The sequence below is a fragment of the Neodiprion lecontei genome, chromosome 3 (genome assembly GCF_021901455.1).
Source record: "Neodiprion lecontei isolate iyNeoLeco1 chromosome 3, iyNeoLeco1.1, whole genome shotgun sequence".
In the NCBI taxonomy this organism is placed as follows: Eukaryota; Metazoa; Arthropoda; class Insecta; order Hymenoptera; family Diprionidae; genus Neodiprion; species Neodiprion lecontei.
In genome coordinates this window covers 37,859,718-37,875,790 of record NC_060262.1, presented here as the reverse complement: position 1 = coordinate 37,875,790, position 16,073 = coordinate 37,859,718, and the positions used below count along the sequence as shown (strand labels likewise).

The window sequence follows — 16,073 nt, the reverse complement described above, 5'->3', positions numbered from 1 at the left end:
AAGTGAACAGCTTATGAAAAAATTGTCAAGGTACGAATTCTGTATGAGGAAATAAAATCGAGTGACGAAATTTGTGAATCTTTAAGACGGATCGACTGAAAGGGAAACTTGAATCCTTATAGAGTGCATCGGGTGATTAAACTCGCTTGACATATGCATTATGCAGTTCAGTGGGCTTGACAATCGAGTTGAATTACAACAAGGAGACAATTTGCCGGCGTGTATTGAAGCAAGGTCTCTATTTGTGTATAAGTTAATGCGCGGTGTAACTGACACAAGGGAGGTTGTTATTGCATGGCGGCTCTCCGAGTGAATAGCCACTTTATCCTTGTGCCTGCTACAGTCTTGGACTTCCGCTCAACCTGAAACTAGTCTCTCAATCAGTCACGTCAATGTTAATCTGTGAGGATCTATAGCGAGTCGATGGAGCCAAACTCAGTTGTTATTCTTCGAATCAGGATCTTGCCAAAGTGGCATAGTTATGGGTTTCAATCTACGTGAATAACATTATTTTCTTCAAGCTTTCAGAACCCCCCCCCCCCCCCCGATCCCTTCGTATTACAACCGAGTTGAGCTTCCTAGTCAAGCGAATCGCGATTCTATTTTGAATATATGCTAATTTCATTCTAAAAGGTTTGGAAATTCGAGAGTTCGGTTCAGTTGCTCTACGGATGAATTTTCAGATTGTGTGAGGAATTGCAAAAACATGCTAAATAATGTCTTATGAGTATGAAAAGACTCGACAATGCTGCGGTATTTTGCGTTCAAATCTCATTTCAATCGTTATATTATATTCAAGACACGAAGGAGAAGTTTTTATTTTACAAAGAGTATTAAATTGATTCCGTGTTGCGAATCTGAAACGAAATATTTCATATAAAAAACTCGATGATTCAATCGTTATAATATCTATTTTCAGAAAATTATTTTTTATACGTTAATTTGGTGTCACACAGTGGTATAATATTTATCTAGCAATCCTACTCTAAAATTTTGCCACTGCAAGGATCTTTAAACAATCGATTTGTAATTAACTTGCGCGATTTTTCCAACGATCGTTTACGGTACAAAGCTCATCAAATTGCGGCGGCCAAAGTTTAATAAATTTGGTTGTTCCCTCACTCGGTGTGTGTACACGAATTTTCTCCTGGCTCTTTGACTTCGTAATAACCATGTATAATTGACAACATAATATTTATTATGTAGGGGTCGGGTGTGTATAACAAACGTATCTGGTAGATGTGACATCTGGAATCGTGGATGCGCAAGAAGTGAGGTCAAGATAATGAATACCAAGTATTGACGCTGTCTAGTTTGGGACGTAATCTAATACCACGGCCTTTCCCAAGACCCAAAGCTGTCGTTTAACCGTTGTCTGCGTTACATATTAAATTTGGATTGGATTTAGGAGGCGCCGGTGCTAAAAATGTGGCAGCCAACAGCCTCACGTTCTCAAAAATTATGTACTGGGTATGCCTTGATAGCCATACCCCACCGGATCAATATCGATCCGATGCGCCATTAAAGTGACGAGCACCCTTTTTTTATCCAGGCTAGGGAAGCCGCTTGTGTATTATATCAAGTAGTTCAACTTTTATCGCGGGAAATTCAGTGGCGTCCGCCATCTGCCGGTAATCGTTCAAACCCTGGATCAAACCGCCCGCCACATGCAACATGTTGCGCAAGACTCGTGTGCTGCGTGTTGCACGGCGACAGCAGATAAGGGGGATTGAGTCTTGAATCTGCCGAAGATACGCAAAACGGAACGGAGTTCTTTGCATTCATCAACCTGTTACTGCTTCTCGTTTCAAGTGCGTCGGCAAAATTCTGCAAGATTTTAAGACCCGGACTTACAAGTTTTCTTATGGATAAATTGAAATTTCGGTTGAAAAAGTTGAGGATTTAATGCGTTTTATTTGCCTTGATATTCATAGTAGGTGCCTATTTTCGTTCGCACGTGGAACATGCCTCTGTCTCTGCTTAAGTATACAGCAAATATATTCACGTGTTGTATTCAAGTTGGTTCTCATCGTGCTTTGATAACCTTTAACCACTGTTTCGAACAAATTTGCTCATAATAACCAACATGAGCTAACGTTATAATCTATGATAGTATGTGTGCAGATCTAATTTGTTTGCTCTTTCCCCGATATCAGGAACTTTTTATCGCTTTGCAAACTGACACTTGGTTTACACTCGTGTTTAAACCCTTCAGCCAGTGAGCCCATCGTTTTCGGTTACGGCATAAAAACCTCCGTGTTGTACATCTATACTCCGCTGCAAATGTAGATTGGATCATTTTTTATAAAATTGTTAAGTCCCAATGGTTGGTTGTGATAGTAAAAATTATTGACTAGATCAGATTCGAAACGATCGATGCTCCCTCGCGTTATCGATGCTTATTTTTATGCATATCTCGAAAATTTTTAGCGCACGAATTCTAGGCAATTTTAGAATTTTTTCCCGTAGAACGTCTGCCCTCATTTTCTGTTTTTACAGTCTTCACGCGTCATTAATTACTTCGCGAATTTCATCGCATCAAACGCAGCTGCGATCAAGTGATTCGAGTGATTCGTTGATCACGTTACCCATCAGGTACATACATCTACCATCTGTCAAGTGGTATTATGAAAAAGTACAGCTTTAGACACGAAGCAAAAGCAGATGAGTTATTAATGAGATTTTATCGTACCAACTATTATGATGTAAACTAGAAAAATGTGAGATAATACCTATAATTATCCCAGCTGATCTATTAGCGAGAGTTTCTGCAGATTGACAGCTCGAAAAAGAGGAGTGATTGAGTTTGCAACTTTTATGAAAGCGTCTTAGTGGCCTCGGAGCTTTGATCTGAAGTTAGGTAACTTATCCGCGGCTGCAGCCAGCATCTCTAATTCGTAATTACCATGATTATGACTCATGAGATGAACAACTCCCTGAATTTACTCCGTAACTATATATTTCCTTTTAGTCTATAATATTCGCACGTCGCCTCATTCGGAGGTGGAAAGCGTTAAACTAGTATATAATTACAATCGCATACAGCATGACTGATAATAAATGTTCGTTTCTAGAAGGGCGGCGCGTCATATACGCGGCTGTAATTAACGCAGAAGTTAACGGCTTTGGCGAAGGCGCGTTACATAGACTCTGAACGATATCGTCTACGGCCAGGATGAAGGTTCACCCTTCAGTTTCCCGTCGTCAATATCGTTAATTAACAAAGTCTTTTGCAAGAAGGAAGGGCAGGTCCAAAATCACGGGTTTACGGATTCTACCCTTCGGATTGTTCAATTTTCTCCACATGCTTTTTATAGTCGATTATAACCGTGCTTAAGGATTTCATTAACTGCTCGATGGGCGCTGATCGAGAGCGACATTCGATTTCGTGATATTAATTTGGCGAAAAAATTCTTTATTTTCTTTCGATTTTCTTTTATTGACGGTTGTCGAGCCTCAGAAAGCACCGGCAACTATTTCTGCCACCGCAAACGGTTACCGTACAATAATGGAGAAATCAACGGTGTTCCACTTTCGTTGAATGAGTTGGGCACTCGATGGCCGATTCAATTCTGCATCGTGAACACTGCCGCGTGTCGATATAGCCCGACTTCACACAGTTGAACTATATCCTTACGCGTGTGTGTACATACATGTATACCATATATCTCATGCCTCACAATGCTCTCCCCCCCCCCCCCTCCCCTCCCTTCTCACTGCAGTTGTACCAGATTTTATTATGTCCTCTGCACTCTATAACGTTGTTACACTTTGCATCGCTCAAATCTATTGGGTTTTATGCGAACCGAGAGGCTGCAGCAGAGGTCAAAACTTGACTTCGAAATTAATTATTGCACATCATTTTACAGCGATCACTGTTACTGATCGCTTATCGAAACAGTGAATAGTTTTTTACGAAGGAATGAAAAATGTGATGTATCGAAATTCGTTTAATTTTTTTTTTTTTTTTATCCGATTCTATGCAGTTTTTAGAAATATCATGCGGAAGAAGGTGGATTTGATAAGCTAATCTGAATTTATACGTCAGCTAGGATAATGCGATGAACTTATGTGAGACACATGGCGGGTGATAAGCGGTTACATTTATTATTAATGATTCAACCTGAATGTTTGACGTACGATCGCAAGTTCATCATTAGCGATTGGCACCGATGTTAAATTACCTTCAAACTTGAACGAGTATTAGGAATATTATAGTAGCGCTGTATTCATAAATTATCTACTCGGGATTTAATTCATTGTTTATCACAATTAGCGCAGAGTACCAATTTCTTGTGATTTCGATGGCTTTTTCTTGCGAGCTTATGTACTGAAAAAAAAAAAATAGAAACACCAACTCTGCTCATTAAATAAATTGTACGTGCAATTATGCAATATTTATTACCTCAGCGTTTTTTCGAGGGAAAGGTCACTCCCAATCCTCTTTAACACCTTTCTTCTTCGCAGAATTAATATTCGCAATTGGTAAAGATTGTTCGCACCCGCAAAACTATCTGTTAAAACAGCGGGTCAAGTTTAACGCGATTCTAAGCGATTTCCACGACTGACGCTAGTTGTTTGCAAAGAGTTCGAGGCTCAAAGTTTGCGAAATTGAAAACATCCTACGAATCGCGATTGGAATATTGTTCTTCCTCTTTCTCGAACGGCTTTGAAAACTGAGGATTCTTGAGTGTTTTCTATTAACCCCCTGCGTCGCAATTGTTACCGACTTGGATAAAATTGCGAGGCTCGAAATAAAGGTCTATAATACAACGGAATTCCGAGTACATAAACGCAGTATACTATGTATTGAAAATCGATTGAATTCGAGGGAAAAAGAATATCAGAGTAAGACCGGGAATTACCATTCGTACGAGTTTCCGAACTTTTCTGCGATGGCTTCTTCCTTACAGGTGCAGAAGTCTTTCAAGCGAGACTACCGATTCGAAAATTGAATATTTAGTGACAATGTTGCTCCTTTACAGGCAAAGAGAACGTTTTGTTCGGCCAGGTGAAATTTTAGACCCTGAAAAAAATTGCAGCGGCGATATTAATAGCTTCATAAGTTCCCCCGAGAACAAAGTGCCCGAACTAACGATAAGTGAAAGTTATAGTTCAACAGCGTCGTATCGTCTAGACGATACGATTATATCATTGAGTTTGAAGTTACAAGTATTTTGGTCACTTTATTTTCATCGATTACCCACGTTCAGACCTACAGCAGTGGTGAACTTTCGAATTATTAGATTAGCACAGGGCGTAATGGCTGATGAGATGAAACCCCTGGAGAATGTAACGTCAAAGAAATTTACGGGATTTCTGGTTACATCCAATTTCGATTTTGGCCCTTATTGGAACTGGTTTAATCCGAAACGAAGACCCTCGAATAATTAATTTACGATTAATTCTCCTTTGAGAGAGAAACTTTGGGATTAGAAAATCAGCGTCAGTCTGTGTTTCCCTCTTCAGAAGGCGGTTATAATTCAGACGTTTCTTAGTATCAGAGTCAATTTTTGAAGTTTTCATCTCGCCTAATAACGGAGAAATCCCATCCACACGTAGTTAGTTACTTAGGACGACGTTCAAAGGCTCAAGATCGCTGATACATAAGTGTGTTAATGTAATTGAAATTCTCTCACGTTCAGGAAGAATTGAAGATTAACCTGTCAGCGACGGTGCGTATCGTAAAATATTGAACTTCGTCGCGGTACGTCGCATCCGACATTTGAATGAGCTGGGGTAAAAGGAACAGAAAGAAGACGATGAAAAAATGGTAAACGGGTGAATTGTATCATCGCTGAAAAATTGCACACCCACAGAACGTTTGGCGGCATATCAGATACGTTCGGTCCAGTCGCAAAATTGTCGATGACACTTTAACTACCGTGGATACACGAGTTTTCCGTTATTATACGAACCGAAGACATGTTGAAACAAATTCTGCACTAGTGAGTCACGAGCGCGTTACCGTTGCAGCTATTTTCAAAAACAGCTTACTGCGTGACAATCGGTTCACTGGATATTTTAGAAACGTATGTATAACGTGTTGCGCCGAGCGGTTTTACCTCCCAAACATTACACTGTTCATCGAAAATAATTATTATCGCTGCTGTTTCGCACTCGCAGCAAGTTATTCGACTATTTGGCATTGCATCTGCACTCGCGGTGAAGTAACTCGCATGCCGTTTACTCGGTAAATTCGACCACGTAAAAAATTTTATTTCGAATCGCTCACGCGTTACAAATCGATAATATTTCACATTCTATTGCTTGCAGGTAATTTATTCTATCTCACGAGGGGAACCTTTACAGTTGCGCTGTCTCCCCGTTATACCATAGAAATTTTCATCACGAGAAAGGAATCCCTCGATGAAATATCACCTGCACACCTTGAATCTACCGCCGGAGCAAATGAGGCGGCGAAATTGTTCAATCATCCAGCGCGTTCTCTAACCCCGTACGATATCGCATGTTACATACATGTATATTGTATATACAGTATACATATGACGCTGCCAAAACTGTGAATCGATATCAGAGCAGCCAAAAAATTTTCAATAAAAATCTCCAAACTCTTAGGCACGACTTTTTTCACTTAACGGTTGTTTTGCGATCGTGTACAACTTTTGACAGTAATTGATCGAGTAGTGAAAACGTATGAGTAAATTTTATAAAATGCTGCTGGAATTGAAAAAGGAATGAAGACCGAGACGAACGGACCAAAGATTCAAAAGAGAGAAAAGTAACTTTGTCGGACCGAGTGCTTAAATATCCTGTTGTTCGTGGGTACGAGATGGAATTTAATTTGGGTAATCCACAGAAATGGAATTAGGAAGGAAAAAGAGGCGTAACGAAAAAGTAAACGAGTTTCAAACTTCGTCACACTGACATATTCTTTACCCTGGGCGACCGTGATTAAGACGAAATCATTAATCGACTGCTATCTTCGAAAATTAGTGCAGCCGTGAAATGTAAATTAGTGTTAACACCTAAACTTTTAGCTCTGACAAGTTTTATCGAAATTTAAACAGTTTCCAATCACAAAGTTCAGGGAGTGTACCTACTTGCGAACGGATAAGCCGAGCGACCCGGGGCGGGAGCTTGATTCTCATTAAAAAAGCTTTTTCCTTCTTCCTCCCGATTTTGTACGCAAATTTTTAACTGTCAATTAAAGTCTACCGCCAACTAATTCAACCAGTTCGTTCAAACGAACTCCTTATCGTCGATCAGTACTAACTTTTCACCAGACAAACTATGAAATACTTTATTCTCAGCAATCAGCCCGTACATTGGAAATAAGCGCCTTACGCTGGTAAGCTGCAGGTTCTTTGAACAGGACTAGGTAAAAACCTTCACGATTGAGCAGGACTCAAGCTCCAGCAGCAGTAACACGGTTCAATAAATGATGACCTGACCGTCGTTTCACATTTCTTATCCCCGTCCGATCTGATTCAATCCTCTCTTCAGCTTTCATTCGAAATACCTTTTACCACCGCAACTGTTGTATTCTCATCGGGAGTTATTTCCAGGTCAAAACACAACATGTCCAAAAAGTTGAGCTTCTACGCATTTTCGGACCGCTAGGTGAGGCAATAAATTCCACCGCGTACAACGCGGTGACTTGTGTTAACTGCTGAGTTACGATGGGCCAGGATTTCCTAATTACCCTATACGCCTACAATACGAACCAGTATCAGTTACTCCCCATGACTCTGGGTCAACCCTGAACCATTTCATATGCATACCCGACCTTGTAAATTCTCCCCTAGTCCTACTCGTGAAAGAGCCGTCAAGTCACAGCTTACACCTCAAACAAGCTCGGTAAAATTAACGGGATCAGGTTGACGTAGAAGGGCAAATTGCAAGGTAGAGGCGATTTGTACGAATTCAGAGTACAAAAGCTGATTCATTTCCGTCGCGCGGTTTTCATTCCCGATGTGGCTTTTGAAACTTTACTGATTTGTACGAGTGTCGAGCTTCTTAGGTTTCATCGAATTGAATTCAGTTCGGTATCAAGAATAGCATTCCGTTCCGATTTCCGCGTGCAAGCTCGAAGAGTTTGACTTCTATTATAAGCTCGGTGCATCTGCTCTGCAATATATTGCACGTACACAATTATTCTTTGCGCGGATTCACTTCAACAGTTTCATTTATCCAGGGATACTGACACAGCTTAAGTGCGGGAGAATTCACGTGTATAGCTATTTGGTTCGACCTGAGTTTGACGTCAATTTTCAACGCAAGATAGAGCGTTTTCCCCGAGTGTCACTCGGTCGTTACAAAACAAGACCAACTTTACCTTACACAAGCAGAGGACAGTGAAGGTGAACGGGAAAATCACGACCCCTCATCTACTCTTGGCCGAGATGGAGGAAAACACTTTAACTCCGGAGGGTCCCCGAATTCCCGGTCTATGTATACAATATCGCTGACAATAAGAAGAATTGTCCCATGACAATTAAATATCCTCCGCTTGCAGCAAGAAAGTCAAGAAGCTTAGAAGGGGAGAAGCGACTCGGATAAAGGCTTATAAAACTGAATTCCCTTTCGCAGAAAGCGCTTCCGGCGGAAAAAAGAGGATACAGAAAATCCCGGTGTATTCTGTATTCGAATGGCGATTTAAAAACGTCGACGACAAATCACAAAGGACTTATCGCGACCTTTTCTCGCCTGGAAATTTCACCCGCTAGAATGTCAACCCTAGAATATAGGCGTGAAACTGGTGGTTTTGGCGCTTTGTCACGTTTTCACAATTCCGTTCCACTTTTCAAGCCTGTTGTTCAGAAATTTGAACTCCGAGCTTCGGGGCGAAACAATTTCCGCAAACTTGTGCGATTTACAAAGAAAATTCATCGTTTTTCAATTTTTAGCAGCCCTTTCCGCGGAGGAGCTTTTGTGTTATGCAGGCTAAGCCTTGACTCGATAGGCCAACGAATTTGCCGGGGAAGAAAATTCCATACCGCTTCTGCTCGCAAGGAAGGTACCGAGATGAAACAATCTTCAGTAAGCATAGGTATGCTTACATATAATACATAGTTAACTATTCAACTATATTTGATTTACTGCGGAAGCCAGCCTCGCACTCGAGTTCAGAAGTATATCTACAGTATATATCATGAGTCTAAATCATTATCATATTTCTGATACTCCGATGCATTTCGACTTGTAATAGTTCGGAGCGTGTACTTGTAGATTTCCAGGTTTCCCCAGCTACGAAGAGGTCCGCGAAAAAGTTTCGATTATTTATTCACCTATTTATTCGTTCGACCAAATGAATTCGCGGCAATTGATGCCAAACAACCGATGTAAAGATATCCTATTCGTTACACTTTCTACGACCGTGCGATACAGCTCTGCGGGTAGACACGGACGTCATAATCTCTCCACGTTTACTCCCATCTTTTTTTAGCCCACAGTATAAGGTCCCCCTTCCCACTCGCTTATTAGTTTATTTATAAAAGCATGTACACGAGAATTGGCATAGCCACTTCCACGTACCATAGGGGTGTAAGAAAACGGCCAATTTGTTAACAGCTACCAAAGGCCCCGATGGTACAACGAGTATTTTGGTCCTTAACAGGCATGGATCTGAACTTGCATTCCACGTTTCGGGCAATTTCAACCCTAAGCTGGCAGGAATTCCAGTATAAACAGCTACGCGGGACGTTGAGTACCGCGACAAGTGTTGCAAAATGTCCCGTTAAACAAAATCTTGGAATGATCGTGATAAGCGCACTCACCTGAAAGTAGGGAACGGCCTTGCAGAGTCTGAGGCCAAGGAACCAGGTCTCGGTGACGTCCCAGACAACGGTTGGGGGCAGGCATATCAGGATGACGAGGAGATCGGCAACCGCGAGGTTTACGATGAAGTAGTTGGTGACGGTGCGCATCGAGTGATTCCTGTAAACGGCCACGCAGACGAGGGCGTTGCCGACGAGACCGGCGACGAAAACGACACTGTGCATGGCTATCAGAATCCAATCGTTAACGTCCGGAAATATGTGGTTCTCCATCAGCTCGATGTACTCGGCATCAGAAACGCAGTAGTCCGTGCAATTCGAGGTGTCATTGACGTCGTACTCGTCTGTCGTCGCGTCGTCGTACATCATCTCATAGTCCGTTTCGTTCACCGTCGTCACGGCCGAGTTGACCAAAAACGTCACGTACATAACAGCCACCGGAAGCACGATCATCGGGTTGATCATGGTCATCTTGGATGTGACGCGTCTCGGTATCGACACTGTTCACTAGGTTTTCACCACTGATCGCATGGCACTGACACTGATGACGATTGTACTCACTCTTCGTTATTTGTTTGAGTCGTCGCTTTGATCGTACCGTTTCGAAAGCCTCGACAACGAACTTTTGACTATTCGATAACCGCTACCAGCCGTTCATGTATATTCCATTAATCCGTTATGTTTTCCTCAGAAATAATTTCGCGATTCAACGCTGACGGTGTAACGTTTTTCGACTCTGGAACGGTGCGTGATTAAATCGCCGGTACGCTTCCAGTCACTTCGACATCTCTCGGTTTAATTACCGCACAGGAAACGTTGACGCGAGTGCGGATAAAAGCTGTGGCATGAAAATGTTGGTCATGTCACCCGAAGTATGTTTGTACCGTACTTGCATTGTACTCACGTTCGTTGAGTAGGTGCAACGCCATGGAGTATACAGGTATATTACTTGCGCAACGACTCAACTGATTAGATGTCGTTCCTGACGTTCCTGACGTCCCTGCTCGACTCTATAATTACACGCCTCACCCTCAACTGGTTGCATCAGCGATTCGAAGAATCAAGTCACGGTGTTCTTTATCTCTGTTTCGCGATGTTGTATTCCGTAGATTTGGATTCAGGGAAGATTTTTTACCGCAGCGTGATTGGATCCTGATCGCAACGAGAGCGAAACAAGTGCTTGATTACAAGCCGAATTCGGGGTTGTTACAATAGCTGATAATTTACTTTGGTAATTTATCGTGCTGCAGGGCATTTTCGGTTATTTTAATACTTGCGCAATTTATTATACATCGTATTGTATGTATAACGGAGGTTGAATAATCGAATTGACGATTCAAATGAGCTGCCTCTTTCTCTCTTTCTCTCTCTCTCTGTGATTCTGAAATTAGGCGTTAGCTTTACCGCAATCTGTAGACTCAATTTGTACTGAATACATCAACGGCGCTGGTAGAATTTCTCTTCGGATAACCCCATGGAATTCTACTCCCAGTTCGAGGATCGGGTCACCACCTCTCGTCGATGCCTCCTCTGGTTCTGATCCCTGCTGGGTTCACAGTTCGCAGAGTATAAAGTCAGTCGATCGAGTTGATTTGAAATGCGGCGGACGTCCCACTGAAATAATGCATCGAAATTGGATTGACAATTGAAAAGAGGATTTCACAAAGCACGATTCACGGACACACGTAAATTGAATCGACGTTCTTTTTTTCTCTCGGGAAATTTTGAAATCTGGTTCCTTTCAGCGCAAAATAAAAGACATCGCTCTGATTCCATCAGACGATTCATCTCCCTGATGCGATTTCAATAAAAGATATTATAAATCTGTGCTACTCTCGTCTAGAGTGCTTATGTTTACTCCTCATAAACGCCTCAGAACGATCTTCGTGGAAAAAATGCGATATCAAGTTTATCGACAAAGCTTTTTACGCCCCGATGAAATTCATCTCGGCGCTTTGGAAGCAGAGACGCGTTGGCATGAACGTGGCACGAGTGAGACCCTTGAGAACGACACTTTGCCCCACTTCTCTTCAAATATGTCAGTCTCGTTTCCTTGAGCATTTTCGCCCTCTCACCGAACGCTGCAAATCCGCCAATATCATACAGCTGTGACACGCAACTTTAGCCTGAAACCCGAATCGGAATCTCCACACTTATCAACGACTTCGTCAAAAGCAGGGGATGAGTCTTAGCATCGATAAAAAATTGGCGAAAAACCATAGGAATGGTGATGATTTGACGGAGAAAAAGCGCGACTGAAAGCTGCTCGATTGTTGCTCGATCCATGAACGAATTTTTAACCAGCGTTTTATTCGTCCCGTTCGATCGTGGCAATGCGGGTTAAATTTGAACTGTACGAAATTCGAGATTTGAACGTCTGCTTATAATGTATAGGTAGAAACGCGTTTAATCCGCCGAATTGAGTGCTGCAATTGTCGGCGTGATGCGGGCTGAACTTCGTATCTATTCCACTGATCCATCCTCTATTTTTCAGTCTCGTGAATCTCAACAGTTAATCGCTTTATGATAAATTTTGGCGAACCAATTGAGCCGATCGATGAAAAACTGGGTGTTTTGGTGAACCAACGAAATGGATAAGAAACGGCATTTCGTTTTAACGCCAAGGGATAAAACGCTTGAATGAATCAGAAGGGAGTTTCTATGTGCATGCATAAGATAGTACACACTTGTCTGAAAAGTTGTTCGATCTATTTGCAAGCAACTTTTTGCCGCGTCAGCTTTCGTCGCTTTGAACGAAGGGATAAGAGTGGAAATGGATCACCGTTGAAAAAGATTGCTTGAATATTGAGAAATCATTTTCGAGAACCGAGAAAATACGCGAGTTCCTTCGTACGTCGAAGGTTAAACGATTTACATGCAATGGCAAGTGGATGCGAGACTTGCATTTGCGTGCAAGATGCCAACAGCCGATGCTAAACGTGCATAATAGATGCCATCTCATGACCGTAGCCGGAGCCTTTGACTCGAGTGACTCGTTTAAGGTGGTGGAATTACAGCTCGTTTCACCCGGTGCAAGATAAACTATACAGCCGCTATATTTCCGGCTAGATTGTTTGAAGGAAACCAGAACGCGCCGGATCGAGTGAGGCTCTAAACTGCAACAGACTAGGGAGGGTTTGTTTGCACGAGTGATTTTCCCTGTTAACTTTGCTGAATTGTTTCGAAAATATATGCAAATTTTGAAGGGTTCGAGACGATATGTGAACTCTCGGCGGTTTGAGTTGTACAAAAAGCTCAGGCGGAATCAATTTTCCGTTTCAACCGTGATTTTCAAAGTCAACATTTCACACCGAAACTTGAATCTAAGTGTTGATGGAATAATCAACACCGCCAGTTTTTCACTACCTTAATCACGCTTTGCAGAGACAATTATTTCCATCCCCTTATCGCTATATTCGCACCTTCTGGGTTATATTTTCCTAGCAAAATTTAACTAAAACCCTGTGAAGGCTGAGACAAAGTCATCCTAAGTGTCGGAGCCTCGACCCTCGACGAGTCCCGCGGGAATATATTTTCCCGATAAGACGGCAGGTGCAGCGTACTGCAAAGATTTGTACTTTAGGATTAAAATCGACCGTCCTGACAGTTAGTCTGATGGAAAAAAAATTTGCCTCAATTACGACCAGCGTGAATTATGTAAGACTTCAATTTTTTCTTTCTTTTTTTTTTATGTTCACTTTACGCATTAATGATGGTCATTATTACTTCCTTTTACCGGTTGGCGGGAAGAAAGAGTGATCAAAAGTTGAACTAAAAATCTGCACGAACATCGGTAGTAACGGTGAAACTTTTCGGAAACTTTTCGCGGGTATAGATGATGTTTCTCGAATTAAAAAGTTGCTATTACCTTATTTCACGAGCTTTGAATCTCGCGCAATGTCAGGTATATGTATAAAAATATTACACAGATTCACTGGTTACTTACATAAAGGCTGAAAGTATTTTCATCCAACGCTTCGCATCCCCTTTTCAAAGGTTGTTACTTATTACATCGAAGAATCAGCTAGTATAAGAGACCGTAACGAAAGTCTGATAAGCCGTAGAGCCGAAGTTTATTCCAACAGATATTCTATAACGTGGGATTTTACGACCGCGAGGAATCTTCAAAAAGTTTATCACTACCCTACAGCTCGGTGCAACTCGTTTGCGCGTTGCCAAACCTAAAAGGGCGAAAGGGTTCGATTTTTATGGCCTGGGGACAGAGGTTAATCGTCCAAGAGTGCCCCGGTGGTTCCTTCGAAGGAATATACAGAAGGTTATAGGCGAACAGCTGGCCACCAATAAAAAGGAGGAAGGTACGAGGCGTGCGAAATTTTAACCACTTTCAGATAGAAATACGAAAATTTACAGGCATGTGTGTGTAGTGAGAAAGAGAGGCGGGGGCGAGTTTTTAACTAAATTTTCAACCCTCGACATCCGTGTGATGTAGAAATATTTTTAAACATGGTTGACGGCAACCGTCGTCAGCCTTTGACGTCTTCGAGATATCCGACATTATACACGGACAGCATATAGGATAAGATGAATTTGAACCAGGACAACACGCGGAGACGGATAAAGGAATACATCGGACGGAATAGATTCGATACGTAAATTCAGCTTTCGGTACAACGCACTACCTAGAAAGAAAACCAAAATCTATTTCCGTTTCTTGAAAACTGACGACGGCGACGACGACGATATCGAAAATCCCTAGACTCGGTTATATGCCGCATTGAAATTCGATAGCTTAACATGCTTCGGATTTTCATGCCGTATAACCTGTAGTTTACTACTGACAGACACGGAGTTTGCTACGCGTTATCGAAATTTTTTTTCACCGAATTTCCGTGCAAAAAAGCTTAAAAGAATCGAAACTCAACGGCGAGGTAAAATTCAATGGATAAACCGTAGAGTGAAGCAAATAATATCTCACATTGAATCTTGAAACTCGACACCATCAAAACCACTGCAAAGTTGCAAATTATTGATTTTTCCAACTTTTCGTACATGTTTCGTTGATACCTTGCTTACTCGTCAATAATCCGTTCTGCTGTAACATTTTCCAATTCATATTCCAGAGCTGTGGGAACTGTGAATAAGGGCTCGTTGAAAGTTCACCTCTAGGTGTCGTTCCGAAAGCTTTTTTGATGAATAAATCAGAGCTCATCTCAGGTGTAATCGAGAGAACAGTATATAATAAAGGCACCCGGCGAATAATTAATTACTTTAAGTTACGCGGTAAGCTTTCACCTGCGACGGACGAGGGAAGATACAGCTGTAAATTGAAGCCGAAGTAAGTACGCACTCGACCCGAGTCGAAAGAAAGTGACGATGATTAATAAACGATCAGTGTCAAGTCTGTTCTCTGTTGGTATATAAAAAGATGAATAAATAAACGACTAGACTTGTGCAAATTTTCAAAACAAGGGGGGAAACGTGACGGACTGTAGTTCGAAATTAGAGAACATAATTAAAGAAGGCTGGAATAAAAGGGAGGGGATGGGGAATAAAATACAGTCGGAGGGTAGGCGACGAATCAATTTACATACGTAAATAATAAATTTTACTTCTATTTTTCATCGTTATTATTATTTTTCTTTTATTACTGTTATTATTGTTGTTATATTGTTATTAATGTTGTTTGTTTTGCTCGGTATCAATTTATAATTCGCGAAGTAATTTCCAACGGAGACTGTATGGACTTTATAAATTAGTATGGCGTATTGTCCGTTTACTAAAACAAGCATTCCCGAACAGATGAAAATAGATCCGAATTAATTATCGGCTTTGTACAATTGAGTATTTGAATAAAAAAATTTTATTTTATATTCTTGTAGATTGGAAAAAAATATTTTTGACGTATTTTTTATTTTTTCGATTGAATCAAAATTGCCATTAATATAACAGATTGAAAACTATAACATTGTGACGTCACCCATGTTAATATGTATCTATATATATTAAAATCAGTGAAACTCAATCACCTATAACTTTATAAAATTATCATTTTTTAACGAAAAACAAAAAATACGTCCTCATTATTTTGGCTTGCACTGCATTACGTACCCCTAAAAATGGAAAAAAAATTTCATTCAAATACTCAATTCACGAGAGTATAATATAACAAGCGCGGTAATGAACTCGAGATATTTCATGGCTTACCGCAAAATCGATTGAGCGATTGAGCGAAATTGGTGGAATTGTTTGCCTAATCAATGCCTGATCAAAGGCATGCGATTGTCGGCGAGGTAATTGACCAAAAAAGCGTAAAGACACGGGGAGAAAAAAAGTGATCAAAGCGAAAAACAGGAAGGAGAGGCAGAAGCGGCA

The 16,073-nt window shown here is 41.2% G+C and overlaps 1 protein-coding gene and 1 non-coding gene across 7 annotated transcripts in view; both read right to left on the bottom strand.

Moving 5' to 3' along the window:
• The window catches only part of LOC107226471 (orexin receptor type 2), a 66,342-nt gene that overhangs the window by 30,847 nt on the left and 19,422 nt on the right, over positions 1–16,073 (bottom strand). For 5 of the 6 annotated variants that reach the window (XM_046733703.1, XM_046733702.1, XM_046733701.1 and 2 more), the window contains exon 2: positions 9,741–11,354. In XM_046733703.1, the coding sequence (XP_046589659.1) occupies positions 9,741–10,211 (471 nt within the window). In that variant the 5' untranslated portion in view covers positions 10,212–11,354. The remainder of the gene's footprint in view (positions 1–9,740; positions 11,355–16,073) is intronic. The other variant, XM_046733704.1, reaches the window with a different exon arrangement.
• On the bottom strand, positions 1,408–1,544 carry LOC124293776. Its single transcript, XR_006903645.1, has one exon. It is a non-coding gene; the product is annotated as a U11 spliceosomal RNA (small nuclear RNA).